Here is a 13,356-nt window from a genome sequence, read left to right on the forward strand (position 1 = left end):
ATATAAAATCTCAAGATATGAAAATAACATCTTTAATTGCAATGGTTTTAATATATGTCAAGGTTATACATTGATTTTTGATTTTATTCCTTTCTGGTAACTAGCTAATATTTTTCTGGGTGAGGCAGCTTGATTTTATACATATATAGTATATTATGTATATATATTTTTAACTCACACTTAACCCGTTACACAAAAAATATCCTTAAATTATGTTGTTGAAAGAAATCTTTCAGTAAAATGGGAGTCCTTTGCGTACCTGTGCCCTGGGTTTTGGTTTCCATGAGACACTTTCAATTAGCCTTATCATACATTTCTCTTGTTGGCATATGCGAGCTTGGTTTCTATTGACTGTGAGCAGCATTACTGAGTGACCAAGCTCCCGTTATCTAGAAAGGCTATTAGTTCTAACTTCCTCCGGCTTATTTCAGAGGGAGTGCCTTTCCATCCACATTGGCCAAGCTGGTATCCAGATTGGGGATGCTTGCTGGGAACTCTATTGCCTGGAACATGGAATCCAGCCAGATGGCGTTGTTCTCAACAGTAGAAAGGATCAACTGGAAAGTGAGAACATGGAGCATATGGATGCATCTTTCAATACCTTCTTTTGTGAGACGAGAGCTGGGAAGCACGTGCCCAGAGCACTCTTCATGGATCTGGAGCCCGCTGTTATAGGTAATGTAAGGCATGCATTCAGCCAGGTCCACACTCAAAGCTAACAAATCCAGTACCAGTGGATGGAATCCTTAGATTATATGGATCTGTTTGAATAGGATCATGGGGACATTTTTTAAATCTAGAAGTTCACTTGTGACCACTTAAGGTGATCGGCATGAAACATACCCAAAGGGAGTACTTGCTTAGCCTTCTTTTTCTGTGTGATGAAACAAATTCAAACCTTGTTAACTTCTCTACACACATCTGTTGTCACAGAAGATTAGATTTTTTCTTGGATTTGAAAGCCAGTTGCTAGAAGGTTCCAACAAAGAATCTGAAATTTGGCATTACCTGAACATGATTCCAAAGAGGCAAGGAACCAGACAAATCTAACTGTGGGGAAATCAGTACAGCTTTATGGTTATTAATGGCAGACTTTGTAGTATCTTGTCCAGAAACATGGCATGGCAGCTCGGTTCCAAGAGCAAGCATCCCATGAGCACAAGGCAGAAGTCCATGGCATTTTTCTAATCTAGGCTCGGAAGTCCCAGTGTTTCATTGCCATTGTTTGATGGCTTGAGACCATTACAGAGATCCAACCAGGGAGAGACTAGAGACTTACCTCTTGATGTAGAAAGAGCGAGGTTCTAGGAGCATATGAGAGATGGAAAACGTTCTTGTGGCCATCTTTGGAAAAAGCAGTCTGTACACACTGGATTGGAGTTCATTTCCTTATCAGAACCAGGTCGGGTCAAGTAACTGATGGTGAAAGTAGATCGACGTCCATGGGAAGGAAACGATGGAAAATGTTCGTACGGGGTGGGGGGGAGGGTAAGAACTGGTTAGGCCAGGACTCCTAAATGCAGTTTCCGTGTTTGCTGGGTGCGAAAGGATTAAAAATAAGGAAATATTGGTGGCTTCAGGAAGAGGTGAGATTCGTATGGAGGCTAAGAGAGGCGGTTACGTTGTCTTCTGACTTGAGTTCTAAGTGCCTGAAGAGGATATCTCAATTTTTGTTTCAGACAAACGGGGTTTGCAACTGTGCGCTTTAGCTGGAATCTGGTATCCCAGAAACCTGGGCAGAGTGGAATATGTCCCCAGAGGATTTTGGTAAATGTAGCTAAAGAAGCAGCATGAGGGGCGCCTGGGTGGCTCAGTCGGTTGGGCAACTGCCTTCGGCTCAGGTCATGATCCTGGAGTCCCTGGATCGAGTCCCGCATCGGGCTCCCTGCTCGGCGGGGAGTCTGCTTCTCCCTCTGACCCTCCCCCTCTCATGCTCTCGGTCTCCCATTCTCTCTCTCAGATAAATAAATAAAAAATCTTTAAAAAATAAAAAAAAAAATAGGGCGCCTGGGTGGCTCAGTTGGTTAAGCGACTGCCTTCGGCTCAGGTCATGATCCTGGAGTCCCGGGATCGAGTCCCGCATCGGGCTCCCTGCTCGGCGGGGAGTCTGCTTCTCCCTCTGACCCTCCCCCCTCTCATGCTCTCTCTCTCTATCTCACTCTCTCTCTCAAATAAATAAAATCTTAAAAAATAAAAATAAAAAAAAAATAAGATTTTATTTATTTGGGCGCCTGGGTGGCTCAGTTGGTTAAGCGACTGCCTTCGGCTCAGGTCATGATCCTGGAGTCCCAGGATGGAGTCCCGCATCGGGCTCCCTGCTCGGTGGGGAGTCTGCTTCTCCCTCTGATCCTCCCCCTCTCATGCTCTCTGTCTCCCATTCTCTCTCTCAGATAAATAAATTAAAAAAAAAAAATCTTTAAAAAAAAAAAAAGAAGCAGCATGAGAGGCCACATCTCAGTATTACGAATATTGTAGCAGATTTTTTTTTTTTTTTTTTTTTTTGGTAGCAGATATTTTAACTTGCACCAATCCGGAGATGCTAAGCAAATAGGAGGCTTAGGATCTGGAATCAGAAGCTAATAAGCAAGTCAGGGCAGAGATACATGGCAGGAAGAGACCAGAAGAAATTCCCCAATCCTCTAGAATACAGCGTAGAGAGAGGGCAGTTTTGAGGATCTGGAGCTGGTCCAAACAAAAAGGCATAAGCTCCAGGTTTTAGGAGAAGGCACTGATTTTCCTTGTTCTTCTCAGCACGTTAGAGAGCCTCAGACGTGCAAGGCACTATTCTTGATATTGGAGGTGTATATACTCTTGAGTCTTCATGGAACCTACATTCGAGTGGGGTGCAGACCTGTAAAAACCAAATCATGTGCCTGATGTTGTGATCAGTGGCATGGAGAAGAATAAAGCAGGGCCACAGGGATAGGGAATGTTGTGTGAGTGGTGGGAGGTGCTTTTTCTTAAGGAATGCCGAGGAAGGCCTTGTAGAGAAGGTGACACGTAGGGATCTGAAGGAAGTGAGGGCATGAGCCTTACCTCTCTGGAAGAGATCAGAGAAGACTTTATGGACAAAGTGATACTCTGTCTGAGTCCTGAAGACCGGGTAAGAGGATTTTAACAGTTCACAGGTGAGAGAGGCTGGAAAGCACAAGCAAAGACACATTCAGATACCTGTGAATGTTGTTTCAGCTTGAAAAGGGGGAGGATGTTGATATATCAGAGTCACAGAAGACATAAACTGGAGTGGAGGCCGACTATGGAATTTCCTTGAATAATTTGTGTGGTGTGAACCTGATAGGAAATAGGGGGCCAGTAAAGATTTTAGAGCAGGGAAAAGACAGATTGAGAACTATACTTCAATAACATTAATCACAGAGATTTATTCATTAATTTATTCAACATTTCTTTAGCACCTGCTAAAGTGCCAGGTACTGATCTAGAAAGAGTGGATTGGAGAAAGTTACAAGGTTTTGTGATGTATGGACTGAGTATGGAAAAGAGAACATAGATTTGAGAGACACTCATCTAAAACAGAGGAGCGGATTACGTGTCAATGAATGTTCTAGAGAGAATTCAGAGGTGCCACTCAGATTTCACTGTTTCAATAATGGGATTGATAAATGACATAGGAATTCCAGAGGGGGACCTAGGTTTGTGGGAGTAGATAAGTTCCATTTGGGCATGAGGAATTTGAAGTGTCCACAGGTTGGTCCTGGTAGAAGATGGGGAACCAGAGGTGTTCAGTGAGAAGTTATCCTATAGAGATGATATTAAAAGGCTGTGAAAGTAGGTGATCTTGTTCAAAGCCAGCCCAAATGGTTTTAGAAGGAAAGAAAGGTGACTTTTAGTTGTAATTGTGGAGTAGAATTCTACTGAAGATATTTATAGGCAGAACAAAGGAGAGAGGGAGGGGAGGGAGGGAGGAGGGTTCAGAGTGAGTGAGGGGACCTGAAGCACGGAGAGGGTGGGTTGTGCATCTCCTTCTCTAGGTAGAGACTGAGGATTTTGTGGTAAGGAGGAAGGTGTTCATTGAGAGTTCTGTGATTAGAATAATGGGGTGATGCTGTGTGAGAACTCAGAGAAAGAAGAGGTTTAATGCACATTTGGAGAAGAGGACAGAGGGTCAAGGGAAGTGTGAAGGGTGTGCTGAGTGTGGACCCGAAGGGGTGGAGAGCACAGCTGGGGTGGATGGTGCCCATGATATGCGAGGCAGGGTGGGCAGGGATGTGGGGCTGGTGGCAAGTGCATGGCTCTGATCACAGGGCCAGGCCGTGTGAGCAGACCAGTGAAGCTAACGTGAAGGGAGGAGGGGTGGAAGATGAAAACGGTGGGAGCTCCAGGTCGTGATGAGAAAGAATTTAACATCATTCAGTGAATTCAATGAACATTTATTCCAGCTAGGTAATGGAGAGGAGCATAGGGATGAACAAATGTCCGTACCTTCCAACCCTTCTCTCCTACTGTCCTAGTGAGTTCAGGCCATTTTAACAAAATACCGTCGACTGGGGGCTTAAACCACAGAAATTTACTTCTCACTGTTGTGGAGGCGGGAAGTCCAAGACTAGGGTGGCAGCGTGGTTGGTGTCTGATGAGCGCTTTCTTCCCAATTTGCAGACGGCTGCCTTCTCACCGTGTCCTCACAGCTGGTCTCTTGCAAGGGCACTGACCCCTTTCACGAGGGCCCCACCCTCATGGCCCAGTCACCTCTCTAAGGCCCCACCTCCTAACATCACCACACTGTAGGGAGGGCTTCAAAGTATGGATCCTGAGGAGACACAAACATTCAGTCCACAGAAGCTACTGTTTATTAGTGAGGAACCACACAGATATTTTCCTATAATCCTTTCAACAATTGTGTCAGGAAACCTTATTGCTATACTCCGTTAACAGATGAAGAAGCTGAGTCTTGGGCAGGTCATGGAACTGGCCTTAGATTGCTGAGCTATCGAAGGTAGAACTGGGTTTGACCCCAGGTTTGCGAACTAATAAAAAGCCATTCTCTTTTAACAAAAAAGTAGCATAAGCTAGTGGAGAAGAAAATGTAAATGGTCGTAGCAACACTAACACACGTGTTCAGTTGAGCCATATAAAATTGCCCACGGTCGATTATTTTTTACGTAAAAAATGTCAGCGTCCTCCAAATCAACCTAATAACAATTGAAATGTCTGTGAGGTGCAGAGGTATCCCCGAGGAAGGGATGAATAGCTGGCGAGCCGTCAAACGTCTTCGACCCAGGGAGCAGCGTTGCCGGCTTCCCAGAGGCGTGGAGGAATGCGCACCTTGAACAGGAACAGGGTGTGAGTAGGAGAGCGATGGGGACAGGAAGCTGGAAAGATTGTTGAGCTGGGTCATGGGCGAGAAGGGGGAAGTAAGGAAGTTTGGTTGGAGAAAGGATTTTGCATCTTTAAGATTTTGGCGGGGGGACAGTTGTGAGTGATTTCCAGTGGACTGGGGCTAATAGCATTGAAAGTAAGGGAGCAAGGAACTGTCAAATAATCATGTTTAAATACCATTGAACTCCCTGAGGATGCTGGTTAAGGACGCTGGGCCAGATGCTCATGTCTCTGAGCCAAGTGGAAAAAGTGCCAGGAAGTGAGAGTGGACAGCTTGGGTGTGCTCATAAATGGCAGTGCTATAATCACTGATCTCCAAGAAAGTGGTTTTTACCGAAAGAATTTATGGATGACCCTCAAGATCTCCACTGGACATTACCACGAAGAAGCAGGCTTCCAGAATTCCAGAAATTCCCTTCTTAGCTTGAACTCAGCCTTATTAGCTGCAGGTGAGAAGCAAAGAGTCCACCCAGAGTTATATGCCCACTTACATTGTGTTTATAAATACACCTTTTAAAACTTTCCACTTTCTTGGTTTTTTTGGTTTGTCTTTTTGTTTACTTTTTTTGTTGTGTGTATGTTACTTAAGAGTCCTTTAAATCAATTCTAGTAAATTTAAGCGTTTGGAGGTGTACAAAATTGTGGTTAGAAATTCATGGTCATGGACAGGAGAGCAAGGTGAATTGAGATTGCCATCTCGTCTCTTTCTTAGAAATTGAGTGTTTCCCCTTAGGCAGTGAGCTTCTAGGACTATCTATAGGTATCTGGTGATGAGGCCGATGCGGTATTAGCATAGGTACATGTCTTGAAGGCAATTGTGTCATTATTATTTATAATCGTTGCCATATGGGCTCTGCATTGTGCCCTATGATCTCATGTAATCCTCCTAGTAGCTCAGCGGGGTAGGTCTTGTTATCCTTATATGTGAGGTGAGGTCATTGATATTTAGGGATGCTAAGGAACTGCTGGATAGCCAAGTGACAAAGGAAACCGTGAACCTGGGAAATGGATTCTCGGACACATGCTCTTGAATACTGTGCGGCACCGTGTCCGCCTGTAACCTGGGCAACGTTCCCAGAGCCTGCTTAGCCTTCAAACACCGATGCATGATTCTGTAGGAGTCGTGCTATCTGGGTAATTCTAGGCTTGGGGAGCAGAACATGGGCCCGAGACGCCTGTGTTTGGGTATTTTCTCATGCTGAGCAGGTTTTTAAAAGGAGGAAAACCAGGCAGGAGTTGCCCTTGGCTGGGTTGAAGACTACCAGCATCTTAACCCCAATTTCCCTGCTTCTTGCGTTTGTATCAATTGCATTCGAGTTGGGTGGGCATTCAAGCTCTTCACACCTTCTTTGTTAAAGCCTCTTTTTTAAAGCAGACTAGTAATAATTTAGATCGGTCCGCTTTTCCCTGCTTTTCCGGCACTCAGTTGGCTATTTGTAGGTAGAAATACTTGCCTTAGGATACCAGGGTGTCACAGGGTTTGAAGAGTGTCTCTTAAAAATCGGTGTCCACCTAGAACCTCAGAATATGCCTTTATTTGGAAAGAAGGTCTTTGCCAGTGTACTAAATTAGATCCTATGGGATTGGGGTCAGCCCTAACTCCAGGGGTCTGTGTCCTTATGAGAGGAAGAGGGGACCCAGTGTGTGTGGGGGTGGGCATGCGTGATGGTGGCAGGCACGAGTGGTGCAGCCCTAAGCCGAGGAACAGCTTCTTCCTGAGACCTCGGGCAGGAACCAACCCTGCCAACACCTTGACTTTGGACTTCCGGCCTCCTGAACCACCGGTGAGAGCAAACATTTCTCTTGTTTCCAGCCACCAAGTGTGTTGTAATTTGTTACAGCAGCCATAAGAAACTAACGAAGGGTCTACAATGGGAAAACGTACTTTCAATTTGTCTGGAAATAATGATACTGTTCCTAGACTCAGGAAGGCCGGCTCAGCGGCTGAGGGCCCTTTCTTTACCGCAACACGGGGGAAATTGGCATTGGGCTGGCAGTTGAATCGGCAAAGGGCTAGCAGTTGGAGTGGCATGTGCTGACCTCATGTCCCCTCTGCAGATGGGATTCGAGCTGGCCAGCACCGCTCACTCTTCTACCCAGAGCAGCTCGTCAGCGGGAAGGAAGATGCCGCGAACAACTACGCCCGCGGTCGCTACTCTGTGGGGTCTGAGATCATCGACCTTGTGCTAGAGAGGATCCGAAAGCTGGCAAGTGGCCCCTTTCTCCTTAGTCGGGGGCCATACCTGAGTGCCTGGGATCTGCCTTCCAGACAACACCGTGGTTCCTACCCCCCGGGTCACTGCCACCGGCCTCTCCCACGGAAGCTCACAGCCGGGAAGCGCCTTGCTGTTGGCTTTGATGACGCTTTGTTTTATAGGAAGGGTGAAGAAGGAAATATTTTGGTTTATTCCACTGCTCTATTGAGATACAACATCGTGTCAATTTAAGGTGTACCACATGATGATTTGATATACACATATTTGCACAGTGATGGCCACAGGACAGTTGCTGTGTGTGTATGTGGGGGGGTGACAACGTTTAAATCCACTCTCTTAGCAACTTTCAAGCGTACAGCACAGTATTGTTAACCAAAGTCACCATGCTGTCCATTAGTTCCCCAGAACTGACTCATCTTCTAACTGGAAGTCTGTGTCCTCCGACCAACATCTCCCCGTTACACAGCAGATACTGTGCTACTTTCCGTTTCTCTTTTTTTTTAATTGACATATAATGTATTACTTGTTTCAGGGGTACAGGTCTGTGATTCATCAGTCTTACAATTCCTAGCGCTCACCATAGCATATACCCTCCCCAATGTCCATCACCCAGCCACCCCATCCCTCCCACCCCCTCCACTCCAGCAACCCTCAGTTTGTTTCCTGAGATTAAGAGTCTCTTATGGTTTATCTCCCTCTCTGGCTTCATCTTGTTTCATTTGAGGAATCTCAAATTCCTCATATCAGTGAGATCATATGATACTTGTCTTTCTCTGATTGACTTATTTTGCTCAGCATAATTTCTGTTTCTATGAGTTTGACATTTTCCGATTCCACGTATATGAACGGGATGATACGGTATTTGTCTTTCTGTGTCTGACTTATCTCACTTGGCATAATGCCCTTAAGGTCCATCCATGCTGTGACAGATGGCAGGATGTCCTTCTTTTTAATGGCTAACCCCCCTCTACTCTTGCTTCTGCCCGCTCATCATGGCTCACCTTGTTATCACAGACTTCCAAAGCATCCTAACACTTGTCCTTTTCCAGTAATATCCATTATTCGTGAAGTTAAGAGGAGGCACATCCTACCAGGAGATTAGTTACTCTAGTTACTGTCAGTGAACTCTTCTTTAAGGACCTGCGTCTGGGGAATCCTTTGTCTAGTACATATTTTGGTGTCTGGCATAATCCTTAAGCAATACAATGCCTTTTACACCGGCTAGTAGATTGGATGTAGACGTGATAGGTACTTCATCTTCTGGGGGGCGGGGAGTAGGTTGCTTCAATATTTGGCCATTTTGTTTGTTACTAAGAAAGACCTTGCTTTAGGTCACATGCAGATAAATTCATGGAGGACAGCTGGAGACAGTTGAATATTTATGCTTTGCTTATAGTGAAATTCTAAAGCACTTCCCCTACCCCAGAGGTAACCACTCGTGTGTGTTACTGGGGCATTAATAAGGGTACACCCGTCCTTTCTGAAAGTTTTGTTTGTTTAGGGGAACTTCTTGTCTTCCCACTACCACTGCTTCTGGGTTCATGTAGCCCAGGTCTCACCTGTCCTTTGCTTCCCCAGGCAGAGCAGTGCAGTGGACTTCAGGGATTTTTGATTTTCCGAAGCTTTGGAGGAGGCACCGGATCAGGATTTACATCTCTCTTAATGGAGCAGCTCTCGATAGAATATAGCAGGAGGACGAAATTGGAGTTCTCTGTCTATCCAGCCCCCAGGATCTCCACTGCTGTAGTGGAGCCTTACAACTCCATTCTTACCACACACTCCACCCTGGAGCACTCGGACTGCACCTTCATGGTGGACAATGAGGCCATCTATGACATCTGCCACCATAAACTCGGTGTCGAGCGCCCCTCTTATGCCAGCATTAATAGGCTAATAGGTCAGGCGGTATCTTGCATTACTGCTTCCCTCCGGTTTGAAGGGCCCTTGAATGTGGACCTCATTGAATTCCAGACCAACCTAGTACCTTATCCAAGAATACATTTCCCCATGACAACATTTGCCCCCATCATCTCTGCTGACCATGCCTACCGTGAGGAGCTCTCTGTGTCCGACATCACAGCTGCTTGCTTTGACTTCTCCAATCAGCTGGTCAAGTGCGACCCTCGGCTGGGGAAGTACATGGCCTGCTGCCTACTCTACAGAGGGGACGTGGTCCCCAAAGATGTGAATGCAGCCATTGCAGCCATGAAGTCAAGGAACTCTGTGCAGTTTGTGGATTGGTGTCCGACTGGTTTCAAGGTGGGCATCAACAACCAGCCACCCACGGTGATGCCGGGAGGGGACCTGGCCAGGGTCCAGCGGGCCGTGTGCATGCTGAGCAACACCACGGCCGTCGTGGAGGCCTGGGCCCGCCTGGACCACAAGTTCGACCTCATGTACGCCAAGAGGGCATTTCTGCACTGGTACCTCAGGGAAGGCATGGAGGAAGGCGAGTTCTCAGAGGCCAGGGAAGACTTGGCCGCTCTAGAGAAGGATTACGAAGAAATGGGGCAAAGTTTCTGATGGAAATGTGGCTGGGGAGAATGAGTGTTGAGTTGAAGGGTCATGCTTTCTTTTCAAGACTTATGTACTCTTGATGGGTAGATTTCCTTTGACTGGAGGAAACTGGAAACCAAATCAAGCAAGACCCTAAGCTGTGCACTAAATCAAATGGGTCAGTATCAACAATGAACTCACAGGTCCCTGTCTGGTGGTTCAGCACTGCTACCTGTGAACTCCCTTGGTTTGGGGTCCTTTGAGCGTCTGGATCATGTCCATGTTTCTTTTGTTTTGTTTTGTTTTGTTTTTTTTCTTAGAATGGAAACCTAGCTTTATTCTTTGCTTCTTCAACAAAAGATGATGAAACCCTAAAGTCAGTGCTTTTTGCTTTCCCTTTCCTGAGGTGTAAGACAGCACATGTTAATTATTAATGTTATTTCCCCCATGTCTGTATTTTGTACATTGATTAAATAATGAATATTTCAGTATCATTCTTTTCTTTCTTCCAAAGATAGGCTTTAAGGTCTTGGTTTGCTTTTTATACAAACAAATAGCAAGAATATTCTTGGGTCTTTCAAAAATTTGCATCTGTGTTCCTGTGGGTCAGGAGGTGAAAGGGGTCTCTCTCAGCTCCCCGTCCTTGAGGAGATGCTCTCGAAGTGTGGCCAGCAGAGCCCTGCATCAGAACCAGTGGAGAGGTTTAGAAAAAAAAAATGCAGATTCTTGGGGCACCTGGCTGGCTCAGTGGGTGGAGTGTGTGATGCTTAATCTTGGGGTTGTAAGTTCAAGCCCCACGTTGGGTGTAGAGATTACTTAAAAATTTAAAAAAATAAAAAAATTTAAAATATGCAGATTCTCTGGAGATTGGAGGGGGCATGGCCTAAGAATTTGAAGTTTAAAAAACACACTTGAAGGAATTCATTTTTGGTATTAAACTATCCCACTTTTAAACAAGTTATAACTTAAAATGGGCAAAAATAGTTATAAATGCATTAAAACCATCAGCCACATTTTTATTATCCATGATGTTTAGTCTGACTAATCATTGGAGTTAAGGTGGACTAGACACTACAAAGGTGCTCACTCGGACTTAGGTGTTGCTCTTGGGCTGATGTTAGATGGTTTCCAGGTACCTCATTCAGCTGTGGTGTTTACCTTGCAGCCTTAGTCCTCCATTTGTACCCTCTTGGCCTCAGCGTGGTCAGAGATTTTGGTTTAGGTAGATATCTGAGGGTAACAGCCACTAAAACCTTGGCTGAAGGCATAAGGTTGAGGGTCATATTGAGAGATTTACCAAACCGCAGTGCAACCACCTTCTTACTGCGTGCACCCAGACTGGCCACTTCACCTTTAATGGTTTCCTTGGTAGATGCTTTTATGTACTAATATCACTGCCCTGGGATGTGGCCTCCAAGAGCTCCATTCACATGATGTACCATCTGTTTTCCACTCATATGTTGTCACCCATGGAGGCCAATGAGCACACTTTGGTAGAAATGATGTCTAGACACTTCAAGACATGCCTGTCAAGAGGTGGTTTTCCAGGCCACCCATCAGTGAGTTTTTGCTCGGTCCTCAAGTCTCAATGCTTTTGGCTGGATCCCCTTTGAACTCTACGTCCAAGGTCCTCTGCCAAGGGCTCAATCTATGTTGACACTAAAACAACTTCATACCAGAGTTCCCTTTGGAACCTGAGGCCTGTTAATCCTGAGATGTGCCAAGACTTCCAGGGTAACAATAAGGAAAGGGATGATTGTCATTCCTATATCTCTGACCTGCTGTGATCAAATATTTGGAGGAAAGTAAAAAAAAAAAAAAATAATAAATAAATTTTTTTTTTCTGCAAAGAAAGGAGTGATCGGTGCCCTCTGTCATTTTCCCCGAATACAACATAGACCAACAGTGCATTGTGTGGCCCTTTAAGCGCGAAAGAAAACCTTCAATGCTTGAAGGAGCCTATATCCAAATTTATGGGGTTCTCTTTTTCAACTAACATATGTGTCTTATGTTTGCCTTTTAAAAACCTCTGTCTTATTCGGTAATAAATAAAGATATTTGATGACCTAAATATAATGGACATTTCACATACTTGTGAGTTTTAGGATTAGGTCTCCTAAGGAGTAGTCATCAAGCCTCTACATGCCATATATGATATTAGATTTACCAAGTATTTTTCTGTATTATTTATGTTTCCTCTCTCAATTTATTAAACATTCATTAAACTGTTTTTTTCTTTCAGTGGATACCATAGAAATGACAGCATTCAAACCTGACTTGTTAGCATCTACTGTACATTAGTGTTTTCACTACTTCTGGACGATGGAAAAAAATCGTAGAACTCGTTTACTACCTTCTTGCCCTTCGTGTATTGTGACCTTATCTTTTAGTGCCATTTATTTTAAACCTTACAAGGCATTGACTATTATTGCTGGTGTTTGAAACAAGGTGTTTTGCTTTGATTTACCTTCCTGGTTATCCTCTGGTGCTCTTCGTTCCTCCTTGGTTGCCAGACTTCCATGTGGGATCATTTTCCTTCTGGCAAAATACCTCCCTTAGGTATTCTGTTGATGTGGATCTGGGGTTGACAGGGAATGATATTTGCCTTTTCTTCCTCAAAGAGTGAGGTCACCTGAGATAATGAAAATATGAACTTGAGGCAGGGAGTCTCTTGTTCATCTGTCTATCTATGGCTCCAGGCATAGAGTATGTACTCATATGTTTATTAAATTGAAAAGCGCCAGGAGAGGACCTTATTTCTTACTTTACTGAATCATATCCATCTGATTTTTAACTTCTTGTGTTCCTCTTCAGTCTTCCCCTTAAACTTATTTTGAATCTACACATGTTCTCTTCCATCCCAGAGGAATAGCGCTGTCCATTCTGAGGCCATTTATAATTTTTGCACCTTCTCCTCTTGACTCTGACCTTCTAGGAGATCTCACTCCTTCGATCTCCTTTGTATATTCTCTCTTTCTCCATTGATTTTGCTGCTGCTGCTGTTGTTCTTTTCCTAACTCGCATGTCCAGGCCTTCTTGTTCAAAAAATCAACCCCTTTTCCTAAATGCTGTGACCCCCATAACATACTCTCAGATCTTTCCACTCTGTCAAACTGCTCAAAGGAATATACGTCTGATGCCTGCTCCTCATCTTCTGCTCACTCCTCGTTTGTAATCTGTCTTCCCCACCATTCTACTGAAGACTTTATCTTGAAGATCACTGATCATACCTCAAAACAAAAGACTTTCTCAGCCTTCAGCTTTCTTTACTCTAAGTGGTTATTCCTTTTCCTTGAAACTTTTCCTATAG

The 13,356-nt window shown here is 44.7% G+C and overlaps 1 protein-coding gene across 1 annotated transcript; it reads left to right on the forward strand.

Moving 5' to 3' along the window:
• Nucleotides 1–377: 377 nt before the first annotated feature.
• Nucleotides 378–10,618, forward strand: TUBAL3 (tubulin alpha like 3; the record flags this gene model as incomplete). The annotated part of the gene is made up of 3 exons (XM_035021731.1): nt 378–675; nt 7,393–7,541; nt 9,129–10,618. Coding segments are annotated over 3 exons (1,392 nt in total), but the record flags the coding sequence as incomplete, so codon positions are not given.
• Nucleotides 10,619–13,356: the final 2,738 nt, after the last annotated feature.

This window comes from Mirounga leonina, unplaced genomic scaffold, assembly GCF_011800145.1.
Source record: "Mirounga leonina isolate KUSES-001 unplaced genomic scaffold, KU_Mleo_1.0 Mir_175, whole genome shotgun sequence".
Taxonomy (NCBI): Eukaryota; Metazoa; Chordata; class Mammalia; order Carnivora; family Phocidae; genus Mirounga; species Mirounga leonina.